The sequence below is a fragment of the Phyllostomus discolor genome, chromosome 10 (assembly GCF_004126475.2).
Source record: "Phyllostomus discolor isolate MPI-MPIP mPhyDis1 chromosome 10, mPhyDis1.pri.v3, whole genome shotgun sequence".
Lineage (NCBI taxonomy): Eukaryota > Metazoa > Chordata > Mammalia > Chiroptera > Phyllostomidae > Phyllostomus > Phyllostomus discolor.
The window spans coordinates 16,645,129-16,664,026 of NC_040912.2; the positions used below are offsets into that span (position 1 = coordinate 16,645,129).

General features: G+C 36.0%; 1 protein-coding gene across 3 annotated transcripts in view; it reads right to left on the reverse strand.

Annotated features, from left to right (window-relative positions):
* Window positions 1-1,382: 1,382 nt before the first annotated feature.
* ITGB8 (integrin subunit beta 8) overlaps window positions 1,383-18,898 on the reverse strand; it is a 79,263-nt gene continuing 61,747 nt past the window's right edge. For 2 of the 3 annotated variants that reach the window (XM_036010529.1, XM_036010528.1), the window contains 6 exons: window positions 17,894-18,028; window positions 15,074-15,479; window positions 12,522-12,747; window positions 9,945-10,048; window positions 6,859-7,022; window positions 1,383-6,765 (listed from right to left, as the gene is read on the reverse strand). In XM_036010529.1, the coding sequence (XP_035866422.1) occupies window positions 6,643-6,765; window positions 6,859-7,022; window positions 9,945-10,048; window positions 12,522-12,747; window positions 15,074-15,479; window positions 17,894-18,028 (1,158 nt within the window). In that variant the 3' untranslated portion in view covers window positions 1,383-6,642. The remainder of the gene's footprint in view (window positions 6,766-6,858; window positions 7,023-9,944; window positions 10,049-12,521; window positions 12,748-15,073; window positions 15,480-17,893; window positions 18,029-18,898) is intronic. The other variant, XM_028525424.2, reaches the window with a different exon arrangement.

The window sequence follows — 18,898 nt, forward strand, 5'->3', positions numbered from 1 at the left end:
ATAATTTTAGTAACATTTCTTTTCTGTGCAAAAATTTCAGGGCTTATTTTTTCCTAGTAACCAAAGTTCAATGTTCTTAGCCAAGAAATCAAGCACTCCATAACTTAGGACCTACAGGTTCTTGCCTCCCGTTACCAGTGTTTTGCTTCAACAGTATTTCCGTGTTCTTGGACGGAATCCACACTCTTTTCTGCTTCACTGTTTTCCTGGCTCTCCTTGACCTCGCCTTTCAGCATGTCCCCACTCACCTTTCCTCCAAGGCCTCGGTTCCCAGCTGATCTGTGCCTCGTTTTTCTTATTTGAAAAGTTGAGGAAAATGGTATTTAGTATTGCTAAGAATTCAGTGAGACAATTATATAAAAAATACAGATAATCTGATATAACATCAAATGCAGTGGTTTAGCTATAAAGAGATTGCTTTCCTACCATGGATGTCTTGAGGTGAATGTTTGAGGGCTGAAAGGGAAGCTTTGACAATTTCAGCACAGAGCTTCCTTTGCTAAGACATGTGCTCAAGTTGTCCCAGACAACAAAAAGGGGAAAAAAGGAAGTAAGACCTGGGGTTGAATCCATATGACCAACTCCCATGCCTAACATTTAGTCCTGTAATCACAGTTAGCTGCAAAGGAGTCTGGGTAGTTAAGTCTCAGCTGTGTGCTCTAGTGAAATGCAGAGGGAGGGTCCTTTTAATAAAGGGGAAGCAAAGGCAAACAATATTAGTAATAAAATCAGGATTCTGACCCTCGAAGACTGTAACGCACACCCAACTTCGATGAATTCCAAAATGAAGACCTTGTGAGACCTGCTGATAGCTTCCCTCTGATCACTCCAGAGCCACTATTCTATCTATAGATTTGCTTCACATACTTTTCCTTCAAACTGTTAAAACTCCTAAAGGACAGGGAATCTGTCTACATGTCTTACTCAAATTTTAGTATGTCCCCTCATCTGCTTTTCTCTCCCCTCTAGGTTAAATAAAAAAAAAAGTCACCATAGGGGTATTCCATAAATTTCTATAGTTTAAATATGTTTCTAGAGGATGTGTGAATGAAGTTTACGAACACGGTATATTTTTATCAAGGTGCTGATAGAAGTCTCTGGCTGATATAAAAAGCCTGATTTACCTTTCAGCTACTTTTTAGATTTTTTTGTGATTAGGATATTCATTCTGCTTCCTTCATTGGGCAGCAATCAAAAGGCAAATAGAGTGATTAGGATGGCCCCACACCTTGTCATTGGCCCTACAACTTTCTAGAAATAATAGTTTTGGAATTATGTAATGTCCTCTACCAATGACAACATATGGATGTCATTACTTTTCTTCGTGTGGCAACGTGCTGTCATCTGGCAGCTCTGAGGATCATGGAAAACACAATGGTAAATCAAGGAGAAGTCACAGATTTTTGCATTTTTATTTTAAAACAAAATTTTATAGTGATTAACACCTACTTTTAAACAGAATGATGCATTAATTAAATGCCTTGTCATAACTATTATAAGCTCCATTAGAAAAATAGACATCTCACAACTACAGCATCAGCTCTTTAATAAATACATAATACAGCAGTTAGTAGTCAGTCAGAATTATTTGAACAGTTTTGTAGTATATTATATGAAATCGTCATATCCCCCAGTCTTCTGTATCCTTTAAGGAGGTTTAATTCTATGTATAATTCAAACCCAGAAATAACAAGACACTTGTTTAATGAGAATTTGTTTCTTAGAGCTATCTTATATTCAAATATTTTAACTTAAAAATACACACTATGTTAAACAATTTTTACAAAGGCAAAACTTGTTAAATGAAACAAATAAGGTTATATTACTGATAATTTAAAAACATTTCTAAACATTTTTTCAGAGGTTTAAAAATGAAGTAGCTGGTAAATGTAAAATTATTTTAAAGTTATGTTAAATAGACACAAAATGAATTGCTATATTAATATGTGCACATTTATACTTTATTATAATTTAGAATTAAAATACTTTATATTCAATATTCTTAATAAAATTTATGTACCATACTTGTCACTGTGTGGAATTCTTGTCAAAATCACATTTATCTGTGTACAGTGTAAAGTTAGTAAAAGTTCTTTCTATAAATCACATTTTCCTTCCTTGGTGACTGCAGTTTTTTATTTTTTTAACTGTTGGGTTAAATACTTTAACTGAAGTAGGTTATAGAGGTTAGAAACGTGATTAATAGAGTTAGCTTACAAAGATAAGTTTTATGCAGGAGGGAATTTCAGGTAGATAAAAGAGTAGTGTTGTTACTCTCAGGTATTTCATTAACAGCTGCCCAGATAGCTGAACAATTGCTTCATATAATTAAAATAACTTAAATATGCAGTTTTATGACACTTATTACATGGACTTGAAGGTAAATTTAGCAAAGCCAAAGAAGAAAAATCAATCAAAGAACAGACACGTTAAGGAAGAATAAAGAAGTAGAAGGGCTCAAAGAGAAAGTACTTTTTCCAACAGCATTGGTGGTTGTATCATATTTTCTCCTGTCACTGAAGTAACACGTGCAAGATGCTGCAAAATCTAATTATGATGTTTCCATGTAGTATTCTTCCACTCAATTCTGTTTAACAGCAAGATCATGATACAAAAGTATTCTTTACAAAGGAATAGAAAGAATAAAAAATTGTCAACAAAACTCACTCTTGTCAGTTAAGGTAGGGTTTGCAGAAATCATATCCACTAGCATAAACAGGAGGCCAAAAGCTTTCATAACATAAGGTCTGTAGGGCGCGAGCTCATAATCAGGCTCCAAGTTGAATCATATGTGATTCAGTTGTACTGAAAACTGGCTCATATGTTATCATAAATGACTTCTCAAATATTTGTAAGACAGGAATGTCCCTATGTCCATGAACATTTAGTTAAAAATTAATTAGTGTAATATTTACTTCAGCACAACTTCCAACACTGTATCTAACACACCAACAATTGCAAGATACAGCACAATTTCAGAGATGTTATATTGAAAAGGTAGATTTCTCAGAATCAATGAAACATGAACATGTAATCAGTTACCCATAGTATATTTTCCATAGAGGAATTATTAAAGAAAAGGGAAATGATCTGAAAGCTAGTTCTACATTTCTTTGAAAAGAAATACATTTCAATTTGCATTTTATGAAATGGATTTTTTAAGGTCAATATTGATAAGGACCATCATAAAATAAATGTTAAGAGCAAATAAAGCAATACAATATGCACATGCTTGAACTCCCAAGTAGCTGTATGTATTTCACTTGAAACTGTTATTAAAATAATGTCTTGAATCCTTTAAAACTGGATCTCTAACAATTGTGAAAATTTAAAAATTTTAATGGATCTGTCTTTGTTCAGGTGTATAGATTCAAATGAGTTTTAAAATCATTAAGAGATGTTTGGAAATGAAGAACTTTATTATACCATTACATTTCTTATTTTTCCACAATTAGGCTTATTGAGTTTCAAGTTTTAGTGTAATCCCTTAGGAAAACTGAGTAGAAAAAAACAGGAGTAAGGAATGGAAGTAAAAGCCACTGAGTCTAATTTGCTATATCAGGTACCCGGAGGAGTATATTCTACGGAGAAAAAAATTCATAGTTCCTCATAAAAATGTTTTGGTGTCTCATGGATGCCTGTTGTCATACATAAGAATATGTCCAATGGAGATTGAGTATATATTAGGAAATATTTGGAATTTATTCCTTAGTGAAGTATTGCATCTGATGCATACACGAATTTTAATTTTGATGTTTGAAAATCTATAGAAAAAATCTATTTTTTAATTCAAGTTTTTAAAATCTTTATTAACCTAAGCTACATTGAACATTTAAGATATGATCAGGTTTTTAGTGAATTTCTGAGACTTGCAGAGAATATGAAATCATAAATATTAACAAATTTTGTAAAAGATAGCAAATGCTTATAAGTCCATGTGCACTGCAGTGTAAAGGTGCCTCAGAGAAATAAAAGGCATACAATTATATTGTAGTGTATGGATGGCACATTTCTAAGTCATTGCATACTTATGGGTGCAGAAGTGCTGTCGTACCAAAAGTGTTCAAGTTATTAACGTTGTTAACCATTTAAAATTCATGACTTGTGTTTAATATCAGTGAATCTCAAAAGGCTCCTGTGGACACATTGAAAATAGCCTCTATTTACAGATACTATTTAATCTAATAATACCCTGTTTTCCCTTACCTCTTAATTAATTCTAACTAGTCAAATATTAATTCTCTTCTCACAACCCACTACATAGGAACATACAGATTATTCAAGTACAATAGAAGCTCTAAAATCTTTAAGAATTAGATCCTTAAGTAAAACAGGAAAGCACATAGCAAGCATAACTTCAGTCATCATCCAGCGCTGAACTGCCCATCAGGAGGTTTGTCCTTTCCTGTGATGACAGCCTCGGGTCATTACAAATTAGTGCAAACCAGCGAGAGTGTGAAAAATATAAACCCCAGACATTTCAGGGTTTCATTTTATTTTGCTCTTTTGGATAGATACTTCATTCCACATGAAAATTGTTTTATGAACATCATAATGTTCATTTTTAAGTTGTCAGCATTTTAATTAATGGATGTTCCCCACTTTTTCCTTTCGGGGTTGTCAGGTATCCATTTATTTTCCTTTTTAAAAGGATGCTGTGTGTGAGGCAGATTGCAAAATACGATTTTTACGTTATCCTTAGTGGTCAAGGGTGTCTTACACAAGTGAGTCACAGTACTGAATTATGTCAGTGTCCCCAGTCTCTCATTTGGGGAAGGAAATACAGTTTAACTTAGAGTCATAATTGCTTGGCTGGAGGGGACAGCTAATGGAGCTGCTGTGTTTGTTGGCTCCAGAACAACTTATTATATGTTTTAAAATGCTCTTCAGGGTAGAATATGGGGTGGGGAGTTAGTCTTCATTGAAATGCACTTTGATTAATTCAAGTGCTGAAATGTTAATAATTATAAGAAGACATGGTTGTCAGAGGCAAAGCTCAGGACTATACACAGGACGGGTGGGCTGGGCCTGTGGGCTGCGGTAATTGTGAAGAAGTTTCCACTGCGGCGGATGAAAGCTCACGATCTCTGTGTCCCACTCTCAGGTTGAGCTCTGCACAGACTAAGGCGGGAACGGATTTCCCTGTAGTTAGTGCTTAGAAGCTGATTAGCAGGAAAGATTGGAAGCCAGTCATGACCCGTCCAGTTTGAATGACTCTTTTCTGCTTTGCTTTGACATTTTCTTATGCCCATATACTTAAGACTTCAGTAAATCACATTTAAAGACACTTGCCAATTAGATATTTTAAAGACTCACGAGGTAGCATGATATTGTGCAACAAACACTAGCCTGGCAATAAGAGAAGTTTCCTTTGAATGCTGCCACGTAATCGTGGGGATGGTTTTTGAGAAATCATTTAAACCTTCTGAGCCTTGATTGCCTGACTAACTAAAAGGATGAATGATCTTATTTCTAAGATGTTGTCTGTCTTCCTCCAATTGCATACTTTTAGAATTCTGGCAGTGAAGTTGAGGTGATACAGGGAAAGAAGGTCCATAGGCTTCATCAAAAGGCAAAAATAATATAGCTTAATATATAGCATTTAATCTGAAAATGCTGACATCTACTTGGAGTAAATATCTGAGAAAGCTCAGTCAAAAGTGTGTGGCACTTTGCTTGAGGCAGAGTTTCTAAATATCTTGTGCATTTTAACCTGATGATGAGACACATTAAACGGTGAAACAGTCCATCCAGTTGACCAGGTAAGAAATAAAACTCCACATCTGCAAACAATGAAGCTGTTTTGATGTTACTTTACAGTGTCCCTTATTAAACATTCAGCTTTTAAAACCAGTATTCTAATAAAGTGACATTGTACTATTAAGTTTTTATGGCAGTAGTAATTTAGCACTTATTTAATCCAGTCATCTGTGACATATATAAACTTATCCTGTAAGAAAGAAAACCAAACTATAAAAGCAAAGAGGAGAGAATGTTGGAATTAGTATCCATTTTGTAAAAAAAAAAAAAAGAAAAAAAAGAAAAGAAAACAAACACACATGCATAAAACGACACAGTTTCAAAAGCAATATCCCTCAAGATGAAGGTTTCACCTGTTCAGCTCCCGAAGGAGTGAAACACTAACCATTTATTCATCTAGCTATTCTTGTCTGTTCACTGCCAAATGTTGAAGTGTTTGGCAACATTAGTATAATTGCCTTATTATTTTTTTTTTCATTTGCATGTTCTGTGCAGGGATTACTGTACCCTTGCAGCGACACGATGCCAAAACTCTCGAAAGCATTGTGTCTCTCTGGGAAGCGTAGGAATGGCAGGTACCTGTAAAGTGTAATCAGTGCTCTTCAGATGATCTACATTCTATGCTGATCTAAATAAGTTATATATTACAGTAAAGTGCTACAATGACACTAGTCTCAAACAGTAGTAAGACACATGTTTCTCGGAACAAGTCAGCAGCGATGTGAGTCACATGACGATGAGGATGCTTGTCAGTCTTCATTCGAGTGAAAACCAGCAACTAGCACGATCTAGAACAATTTGTCTCCTCCTGTGACTTCTACAACTATACTTTTTAGGAGCAATTATTAAAAATCCAGTTTCCCATAAAGTACTTTATGTTTTTTAGAAGTTGCACCTGAAAGTTTCATGAGCATTTAATTTGCTGATGTCCATTTTTATTTCTTCAGGTTTCTCACGTCGGTAGGTTACTGCTCTTGTGCAAACACTTTGCAGAATCAACTTGTCCTTGATGGAGAAGAAATATTATCATTAATTATCATACATATTGGAAGTAGGCAATCACGTACTGGTAGTAATTCTTTTTTAGAATTCACTGACCTTTTTTGAGGCTGACACCCTGTAATCTGCCGAGGACTTTATTTTGTTACTGTTCCATTGCAGTATCACCTGTCTAATGATAAGGACTTTCAGCAACCCAATCAAGAATGTAACTATGAAAATGATGAAAAATATCCTCAAGTAGCTTGGGCTAGAGAAGCATTCTGTAATAAAAGCAGACAAATAAATGGGTTAAAAAACTGGAATGAGCAAATCAAAGGATCCCAACAAGTAAGCATCTCAATTAAAAGGACCAGAGACATTTGTAAATCTACATTTCAAAAATAGAGGACTGCCATTACTATTGATTCAAAGAGTAACTCTTGATTTTTTATTACACATTTATTATTAAAATATTTCAACACAAAATTCCTCTTTGTAGAATAATCACAATGAAGGTATTTAATAAGAGCATTTTTTTTGCAGCTTCATTCCATAGTAGTATTAACTGGAATATGTCCAAAGCCCTTAACCAAATATAACCATATCCATTACAGAGAGAGGGACAATTCTCATGGTGTATACCCTTGAGCACTAGTGGAAGATAGGATTTAAAAAAATGACTTAACAGCTCTCCTCATTAGTTTATGTTTCTCTTGTTGTGCTTGCTCTTCATTTGTTGCACACAGTAATGGACGATAAAGTAAACATCTGCTGAGGCTAAAATCAGTACCACTCTAACAGAAGAATAAATATTTCCTATGAGATTGCAGTGCAACTTTTCACGAGTATTACACATAGCTTCTCCAGGAAATAGGAGTGTCCAATTCAGGGCAATATACAAATCTCTTTCCTCAATTTTTATTTATTTATTTATTTTTTACTTGTCTGTTAACCAAATCTTTTTTTTTTTTTGTATCTAAGTATTCTACTTGCAGTTTTCAGAACTCATTTACTGGCTGGAAAAGGTTATGCTGCACTGAGAGGAGGGGCATACTCGGTCTCTGCTTTAGCACTAGACTTTTGGCAAACTCCAGTTGGAAAGTCTACAGACTCTGTGGCTGCCAGGGGTATTATCCAAATCTAAGAAGAACAAGGTTGCACAATATGCAAGTATTCCACAGAACTTACCAGCTGTCCCAGACTCAAAAAAATTACCTCCTGGCCTAAAGAGGCATCTGTTTTTTGCCTGTTCTCCAGACTTTGGGGACTTCACCTAAATGTCTGAAGGTCTCTCCCTGAGAGGGCCTTTGAGGAGGGGACCTGCCAAGATTTAGAAAATCAATCACCCAATCGTGAGTGATTTGTGTCTGCATTATCAGGGATGATCAAGCATGCTTCTAAGCATGCCAAGAACTCAGTAATAAGGGCAAGGGCTCATCTCCAAGTGGGAAGACAGAGCCCAGTTTTCTTTTGGTTAATAATAAGATTCCTTGAAAGAAAGGCTAATGATAGGCTGGCGGACCACTAATTGGAATAGAAGCACCAAACACAAAATGCAAGTTTTCCTTTGTTATAGGTCTCTCACACACAGAGAATCCCTGAGGCTCTATTCAAAGGTGATGCCCTCGGAGACTTTCACTGCAACCTTAAAGTTTGTAACATGCATGCCTTTAATTCTGACAGGCTGTCATTTCCCTTGGCTGACTCAGAACTACTCAATCAGCTACGATCTTTATAGGGGGCATGTAGCTTGATCCCACTTACTGGCTCCTCGCCTAACAGAAGCTTAGCCAGAAAGAGCAAAGAACACCCTTTAAGTGTGATTGAGTGGCTAGATAATAGAGGTGGCTAACAAATGCCCTTTCCCTCTCCTTGCACAATAGTTGTGAAGAGGAGGGGAGTCCCCTAGCTACCGATAACATTTTACTAACATTTCTAATAGGTTAGGATGGAGGACGTTTTCAGGGCCCACACCTGAGTGCCCCTGGCCATGACTGTCTTCTTAGTTCAGGTCAAGCAAGGGCTTTTCCTAAGGAGCTTTAATGCAACACTCTTTGTAACCACACTTAGGTCATAGTAGGTTTATTTACTTAACATAATAGATGACATGTTGACAATAAGGGCTCTATTTATTAGAAAAGGCACTTGGCTTTCTGGAGTGATTGCTACAGCCGCAGCTGGCAGCACATGGCCTTTTGCAGAGGCCAGTTCACTAGGGGCTAACATCAATATGGATCCTAGGGAAGAGGCAAACAACACTTTATGGAGAAAGTTTATTTTTTTGTGCACTCTCCCTAACGTTGGAATTGTTTTTACAGTTGAACGTTTTCAGTGAAGACGTAATTTCAGACTCATGTGTATCTTAACACCTGACACTTGAGCAAAGCGGAGTGCTGGCTTCTGGGTTCTCATAATGAAATGGTCTTTGAACACTGCTGTCACGCTTCCCTCATTTGTGTGTCAGTGTTTAAATTTACATAATTCTTTCATGTTGACTGGCTCATTTAATCGTACACAACTCTGAGGTTGGTGTTACCATCTCCATTTTACAGATGAAGAAACTGAGGCTCAGGGAAATATTGTAAGAGGCTGATAGTGTCAAGGGGCATGTCCTAGGCCAAGGTCTTCAGACTGAAAGTTCCATACCCTTCCCATTATGCCACTTTCATTATCATTCACCCAAAAATTTATTGATGTCAGAATCAAAAGTACCATGAAGGAATGGCCCTTTTTGAAGTTACGCATCTGGCAAAAACACATCATCGCTACTTAGAATTTTCTGGCTTCACCCGAAATATGAAAATGTTTGACACCAAGAAGTTTATAACTGAAGCCAGTTTGAGTTATGAAGGGTGATTATGGTGCCATAGATACTGTTTCTAATGGTGAAATGGACTCCATGTAGGAAACTCCTTGGCTCACTGAGGTCTCTCTAGAAAATATGTTTGCTGTACTTCATGGAGGTGCACAGCATGGAAACTGAGCTGGGTTGTTGAGATCCGAGATCTAACAATTCAGCCAACGATGGCAAACATACTCAGCTGGTTTTATAGAGTCCCATCTCCGGGAGATTGAAAACACTGAAGCAGTTAGTCCATTCTTTAGGATGGTTCGCTAGGACCCTTATGGGGGAACATGATTCTCTACATATATGTTCTGTAGAGATATGTTCTCAGTGCTTTGGTCATTAAGCTTTGGTGTACCTGATGTTTGGTCCATATAATGTTCCATGAAAGCACATGAGGATTTACACCGATCAAGTATTGCTTGAGACAGGTTGTGGGGGTGAAGGCATTGCACGCAATTCCTGTAAGGAGAAACAGAAGGGAAAACATACAGTCTTTACCAAGGTTATAGCCTGTAGTGTTTTCTATAAGAAATAAAATTAGATAGAGTATCGCTTTAGTATAGCAGCCTTGTGGAACTGGGAAAGAAAGCTATGACACTTATTTGTAATCCTGGCTGAATTTGATACCATGGCAGAGTCACTTTCTAAGCATTTAAAATAGTTTCATAATGTATAAAATCAAAATAATGATTTTTCTGCTTATGTTTTCATCTACGATTTTATGGTTGCAAGTCCTACATTTGAGCCTTTAATCCATTTTATGTTTATTTTTGTATATGGTGTGAGAAGGTAGTCTAGTTTCATTTTTTGCATGTATGTGTCCAATTTTCCCACCAACATTTATTGAATGTAGACTTTCTTTATCTCATTATGTGCTCTTGCCTCCTCTGTCATATATTAATTGACCATATAGGCATGGGTTTATTTCTGGGCTCTCTAGTCTGTTCCATTGTTCTATGTGTCTGTTCCTATACCAGTACCATCTTGTTCTGATTACCATAGCCTTGTAGTATAGTTTGATGGCAGGTAGCATGATACCTCCAACTTTGTCTCAAGATTGCTATGGCTATTTGTAGTTTTGGGGGTTTCCTAAAAATTTTTGGACTATTTTTTTTTGGTTCTGTGAAAAGTGAACTTTGGCATTTTGATAGGAATTGCCTTGAATCTGTTGATTGCTTTGGGTAGTATGGACATTTTAATAATGTTAATTCCTATCCATGAGCAGCGTATATTTGTATCTTCTTCTGCTTTTTTCTTTCTTGAGTGTCATAATTTTCTGAGTACAGGTCTTTTATACCTCCTTGGTTAAATTTATTCCTAGGTACTTCAATTTTTTTGATGTGATTGTAAGTGGGATTGTTTTCTTAGTTTCCCTTTCTGGTAGTTCGTTATTGGTATATAAAAATGCAACTGATTTCTGACTTAGAGGGTAGAGTATTATGCTAAATTAAATAAATCAGTCAGATAAAGACAAATACCATATGATTTCACTTATATGTGGAATCTAAAGAACAAAAAAAACAAACACACAAAACAGAAACAGACTCATAGATACAGAGAACAGACTGATGGTTGCCAGAAGGGAGGGGAATTGGGGGACTGGGTGAAAAAAGTGAAGGGATTAAGAAGTACAGATTGGTTGTTACAAAATAGTCACAGGGAAGTAAAGTACAGCACAGGGAATATAGTCAATAATATTGTAATAACTGTGTATGGTGCCATGTGAACGTTGGAAATATCCAGGGAAGCACTTTGTAAAGTATACGATTGTCTAGTCACTATGTTATACACCTGGAACTAACACAAAATAATATTGAATGTAAATTATAATTGAAAAATAAAACTAAAAAAATGACTTTTCTATCTGAGGGGAAAATCTACAGGAAATAGATAATACTCTCACCACACACATACAAATAGCATAGATGCTTTAGAAGATGAATATTTAGACACCGTCAGAAAAGTTTAGCAATTGACTACACAGTTCAACACTATCATTATGTTTAAGCACTGTGTTTCTAAGAGAGTTACAGAATTGGCTATGCATACTTTAAAAAATTTTACTCGCGCTACCAATCCAAAGAAGTGAAGGTCATAAAAATTTGAATAGAACAAATTGGAAGGCACAGTGATGTTTAGAGTAGTGGTCGTGTTAGAGCAGGACTCACACTGTCACTGGGACATTAACCATTGGCACGAAACCCTGATGCTGCTTCACTTAACATAGCGCCTTTCATTTACCCACCATTCATTTCTATAGTGCTTCATAACCACCATCATTCTTTATCTTTAATAAAAATAAAACAATGATAATAGCTAACATTTTTCTATTAGATAACTGTGTACTAAGTACAAATTATTTTTTAACATGGAACATCTAATCTAATTATCTCACAGAACTATATAGAACTATATATAGCAAGGTATCATTATTATCCTCTGCTTTTGATATCAGAAATATTAACAGAGAATATTACCAGAAAATTCTCAGAGAATTTCAACAACTTGCCCTGGTCCAACAGCTAAGTAAGAGTAAGCAGGACAGGCAGCCCCTAAATCGTCATATTGGAAACCTTAAACTTGCATGAGGTTATGTGCCAATTATATATATCAATAAAGCTGGCAAAAACCCAGTGAACCTTTATGAATACTGAATATTATTCTTTAAAAAAAAACTAATTTACAAAAGCAAAGGCAGTGAATGCCTGGATAAGTTCTAATGCTTCCACAGCTATCTAGTGGTCAAAGATTAGAATCTAAGCCTGAAAATTCCCCAACTCCCCATTCAGTTCTTTTTTAGCACGATGGTAACAATTTAGTTGGATGAGAACATCCAGCACATCTAAGACTGTGGAAGGCAGAATAAAAAAGGAGCAACAAAGCTGTTACGAAGGGACTGCTTTATGCGTGTCTGGAGTCAGAGAACACATACCAGTTTTCATTGCAGGCTGTGGGACACGTGGGGCAGTGTTCACAGAAGCGGCCGATGCTCCTGGGGTCGGTGCACTCACACCTGCCGCATACACATGTGCCTCTGCCACTGCACACTTGGCCCTTTGGGTTGATGCAGTGCTGGGCTGATGCTGAAGGGCACTGGCACCGGTCTCCTTCCCAGCCACTGAAGCACTGGCATCTGCCCACTTCGCACTCTCCATGCCCTGTGACAGAGATACTCCAGGACCTAAGTTATTGGGGCCGCTGACACTGGGAAGCATTTCCAAATGTGAATTCCCCTCCCATCTCCATGGAAACACACAGACAGTCCAGTGAATGGAAATAGCGTCACTTTCTGTTTGTCTGACATAAACAAGCCAAGACGTAGGAATGTCTATTTTCAAAGCTGTTCTACTGTAGATAATCTCCTGATGCTATGGTGTCGTGCTGACAAGCGTGAGGTCGGCCCGGCTGCAGTGCCTGTCTGACTACTTGAAGGTCACTGTACATTCAGTTTTAAATGAAAAACATGAATATAGAGTTACAAAGACTGAAGTAATGCTAATTGCCTGACTTAAAAACAGGGTTATCTTATTAATAGCTTCCATAATTTATTCTGTCTGTCTCTCATTATTGCCAAGGGCCTGGGATCAATTTGAAGGTCCATGAGGCAAACCCTTCTAGTGCTTCAGTTTGGTGAGTGCCATGTTTAAAGATCTGATCTCCAGGAAGTCAGACCAATCTTTTACATTTTCAGGGCATTATGTGTCGAGCAGGTTGGCAGGGCCTGTCAAAAGTGAGCTGTGCACTATTATTACAGGTAGCAAGAGCAAGCAAGGCGGTAGATGTGTGTGTGTGTTGGTGTTGGGTGCAGACAAGTAAGTTGAGGAAAAGCACTGGTTGTATGTAGTGAATGTGAGACTGCACAGGTGTCCGAAATTTAACATGATAATGAGAACTAGACGGGTACATTTTACAGGGTTATATAGTGCTTCTCAAACTTACTTAGCCACAAACTTCTCCCCCCACCTGCCCTCCCTCCCTCCCTCCCTCCCTTCCCTTGCCTCCTTCCCCCTCCCTTTGTTGCAGAGCCCCTCACAAGGCTCCTGTTCCACAGAGCTTACTGTTGGATCAGCTGTGTGCTAAGTGTGAAGCTAATGAGGTCCAGGCCAGACAAACGCCTGCCAGGCCCCGTTCCCTGTGAGCAGGCTGCTCGGCTAACTCTAGGCAGTCGACCTGCGAACATGTGTTTTTATTCTCCAAGGAGGCTAGTGAAGAAAATGCTTGTCAGCCTACAGTTTGCGCTTATAATTTATACACAAATAATTCAAAGCAGGTTCTCAACTGCCTGTATCAGTAGTATCACAGTTATATAGAAGAGTGCCACGACATTGATTTTTGATGTTTGCTATAAACAGAGACTGGAATTTTCAAGACATTGACAGTTGTGGGAAATGATCTCAGAACTTTTTCTTTTCTCTGTCCCACATAGGATTAGCTCTGAAAGATTAGCAGATAATTACTGGTTTGTTCTAAAGTCATCTATAATCTATTCTACCCATGATAGCAGGTTGAGCTGAATAAATGTTTAAAATATAAAATATTTTGTGTATATAATAGAATAAAAAGGCAATTTGTCATTACATATTTGTGTAATATAGGGCAAATTTTTAGCTTACACAAGAATAGTAATATATTTTATATCATTTTTTACTTTCCATATGCTTATGACAATAAAATACTTGTCAATAATTTAATTGATATTTACATAACAAAATGCAAAGACTAAAAAGGTATTTTAACAATAAGTGATTAGCACCTTGGCACAGAAAAATTAATTCACTTAAAAACAATGATTTGTATTAATTTTTAAATGCTGCAGATTTTCTGGATTCTAACCTCTAGGTGGCAGTAAACTGAATTAGCCAAAAAGTACTTCAGATGTTTTTGCTTTAAGATTTGGTCTGTGTGTGGCCTCTGGGACTAATCTCTTAGATTACTAATGAAACCAGTTTTTCTTGAAGAATGCTATCTTTTGACAATTTTATGTCTGGTATTGTTCCCAAAATAAACTGGAGAGATTTAAATGACTACAAATATTTAATATCATCTATATAATGCACTAAGAATTTGCCAGTGAATGGTAAGTGTATTTTTACAGCTCACTGTCCTCTGAGCAAGCTGGAGGGAGTGACCACTTATAAGAATGAATCAGATCCTTCTAGAAGAATATCCTGATTATAGAAATCCTGTCAGACATCATCAGTAATTTCCTTTTCTGGTATATATCTTCACAAAGTCAAGGCATACTTGAGGATGACAGTTAATTTTTGGTTTTTATTTTTTAAGTGCTTAAAATAGAAACATCAGAATCATGTGATATAAATCTGTTGCTATGCCCCAATTGCACAGACCTTGAAACTCTGAATATGAAATTCAGGTTCAGGGTTAATAATTATAAAAGATGTGATTTAAAAGTACTTTAACATGTATGCTAGTTTGATAGTGACTAGTAAAAACTCATGCATACATTTATATATTTATACTCACCAGCACACAGCTTTCCATGGTGATATGGACAAGAAAAGTCATCCTTTTCACAGTATTTTCCATACACTTTCCCAAGCTTACTTCTGTGACACAGGCATTTCCCACAAATGCACACTCCTCGACCGCTGCAAACAGGCTGCTCCTCGTGTGGCTTGCAGCTCTCTGAAGGAAACTGATCTTCATCAAAGTGACATTTATTCTCTTCACACTGGAAACACTTGGAATCGAGAAAAGTTTCATCTACACACTTCCTTTTAGGTCCTCGGCTGTCATCACACTGACAGCTGCAGTTTCTGTGGATGTGAATTTTAGTGGTTTCATTGAAACCAATAGGTTTGATGATCGCATAGCTTTTTCCTCCTGTGACATCACATTTTTTCATTGTAACTGTTACATTGAAAAGAACCTAAATTTAGGACAGGGAGGAAGAAAACATATATGTCTTGATTATTTTTATTACCAATATTACATTTGTTAATGATATTTTGAATCAACATTCCATCTTACAGAAATTAGTATTTATAAATTATATATGTAATCTTCCATTTGTAGATTTTAATCCCTTTTGAATTTATTTCCTAATTAATGAACTAGAAAGTTAAAGGATGCAATGACTACTACTCACTTATGTTATACTACTAAATATATGGGGGTTAAAGAGTATTTGAAATGTCTGTTCAACTTTCAATGATTAATACATGTCCTCTATTGATTTTTTAACAAGCTTGAGAGAGCCTAGGTCATTTTCTGGATTTGGCCCTTACCATGGGCGGTTACTGACTATTTGATACTAAGTCTAGGTCAAATAAACTAAAAACCTTCTACTGCTTTGAACCCCTGAGATAGGGTATTCAAATTACTCAAGGAAAAAAATATCTAGGACTCTCACTCTCAGAACTTCAGATCTCAACACAGGTTGTGCATTATTATCTCAGTGGAGAGCTAAGCCCCGAACTATGAGTGTGGGCTGGCAGGGGTTGGTTTTCTCACAAAACTACAGAATTTCTTCCTACTGCCAAATTTGTTCTTTTTCTCTATTTTTATTTTGCACTTGATTGGTTTAATGTGTCTATTTATATTTGCTAACCCACCTTATGGTCTTTAGGTACTTTGGTAAATAACATATGTTTTTTCCATGTTAGACTGAAATCCATTACAATTTAAAATAATTTGTGCTAGACTTTTAGTTTGGAATGAAGACAGAAATATATATATATGGATAGATATATCACAAGCAAAAGTCTATCATAAATATATTTATCTTTGTATATATATACATGTAATACTATGAAAGTTTTAAATTTAGCTTTATATATTATATATGCATTAGAGATTAGAATCAGTCTCATAACATTAAAATCAATATAGTTGGTGTTGTATTTGAAATATTTTTCATCTTTAAGAATGTTAAGGATTAACAGATGTGTACAATAACGTGGTCACTGCCACATTAATAGTAGAACGTTACGTACGAAAATGTACGTTCATATAATTAAGAGGTCATATAACTCTCACTGAAAGTCAAACTGTTTATATTAGTTGTGTAACATGAGGGGAATAAAAGGATGTAGGCAAAAAGAGAAAAAAAGTAAGATGTAAGGAAGTATATTCTGTCAAAACGGATTTTAAAAGAAAGAACTACTTCTAAGAAGGTAACCCTTTCTCAGAAAGTAACCTAGTGCCTTGTATCTGTTATAAAATTTCCTCTATATTTAATGGAACTCAAATATGTATTTTGTAAATTGGTATATAATGTTTTTTGAACAAAATCCAAGGAGTGATTATGGAGGAGCCTACAAAATTCAAACTAGCAATAATTAACTTCAAACACACAACTTGTGGGAGCATCTATACCACCTGCAGATTCTAAATTTACCAGGAGAAAAAATATAGTCAAATCAAAGAGAAAGGAAGATTGTATTTTATTCAATCTTAGGATCTTAGGACCTTTTCATCTTTTTCAATAACTTTTGTTCTTTTTCCTACATCATGACATTAAAATGATTAATAACATCCTATAAGCCTTCGAGATGGAAACAAAAGGGTTTATAAATCTAGTCCACGCTGTTCACTTAAATATGGGGCAACTGATGTCTCAAGAGGTAAATGACTCACCGAAAATCACTTTATTCAAAAAGAATTTCCCTTTAAAAGTTTTTTTTTTTAATCTTTGTGTTTACTCTCTATTGTGCTGGTCCCAAGAGAATCCCTCTTTCCTCTGGTCCCATTTCCTGAAGCTACTATAATCTGGGCCTCTTTTTTCCACATTTCATCCTTTTTTAGTTAAATGATGACACTTCTTTCTATTGTTTTAACATATTTCCCTACCTCCTCCTACATTATTAAGAGTGTATTAGGAAAATCTCAAAGTGAAAGATTTTGGAATTTTTAGTCTTTATCAACTGATCCATCGCTTTCATTCCTTTCTGTGGCTCATTAACCTTCAGTTTTACATTTGCTCTGAGAATTTTCAGATTTGAAATAAAAGATATTATCATCATCATAAGTATAGACACTACTTATTTCAGGACATGTGATTTCCTAATATATAATGGCCATGTCACCTAAGTTTAAAGACATTATCATTGAATAAGTATATAATATAATATTTATTTATTTTAACTTGAGAGTTTGAGAGAAACATCAGTGAAGTTAAAACAAGTAGGAATTTTGCAGAAACAATAAAAGTTACTTTGAAGTGTAAATAAGATCCTTGGAGTCAGGAGTAAGTAAAGTTTCTCAGAATGGTTTGATTTTCTGTGAGAAAACATGGCAAACAACTTAGTTTACTTGAAATGGGAACCACGCGCACCCACATACTTCATCGTTGCTTGTCACATTGCCACATCCTTCTGCGCCTGGCCTCCGGGTCCCATCTGGACAGATGGCAGTAATGTTTACATAGATGCCTTTCACCTGGTTTTCCACTTGCACTTTGACTTCTGAAATAAGTTTCTGCAGAAACATCATTTTTAAATTTTATACTTAGCAGTATCAAATGTAAGCAACTCAACAGTGTCAGCTTTATTAAATCATTGTAGGTTTAACTAAAAGAGTCTGTCTCTATAAAAAGATGAATGAAACAGCATTTCCATATAATGACCCAATTATATGTGAAATACATGGAGAATACTGAAGGCTTAGACTGTCTGCATTTAAGTGCTCTATTTTTAAAGAATATCTCCATGCATTTCTTGAATTTTGATCCCTTCAAAGATAAACCTCACTCAGCCTGTGTTCCAAAAATAATCACACATCATCAAAAAGAGTAAATCTTGACAGCTTCAAATCTGAAACATATTTCTCACATTTACAGCTATTAAAGAAACATTTCAGTGTCAAATACTTCAGACTATAATGAAAGCTAAAATGCCTTATTGATACAGAATTAAAAGGAAATTTATGGGAGGCCACTTCTATACAGTAGGCATAAGAATTACCTGCCAGATATGGTCCTATAAATTGTCCATGAATGGACTAGGGATTTTGCCAAGTTCCTGAAGCTTGCTTGTGTCAATAAAATCTGTCCCATTTCTTAATACTGAAATAGAACCCCTTACTGAGCAGAAAACCATTTGCTCATTTATGCAGTCTTTCAAAAACCATCTATGTAATGCCTATCATGATTTAGGCACACACCAATTTCTTTCATTACAATCATGGACATAGATAACAGTACGCTGATTGCCAGAGAGAAGGGGTTGGAGGAAAGTAGGAGAGGGTAAAATGGGGATAAATGGTGATAGAAGGAGACTTGACTTTGGGTAGTGAACATACAATACAATACACAGATGATGTGTTATAGAACTGTGTACCTAAGACCGA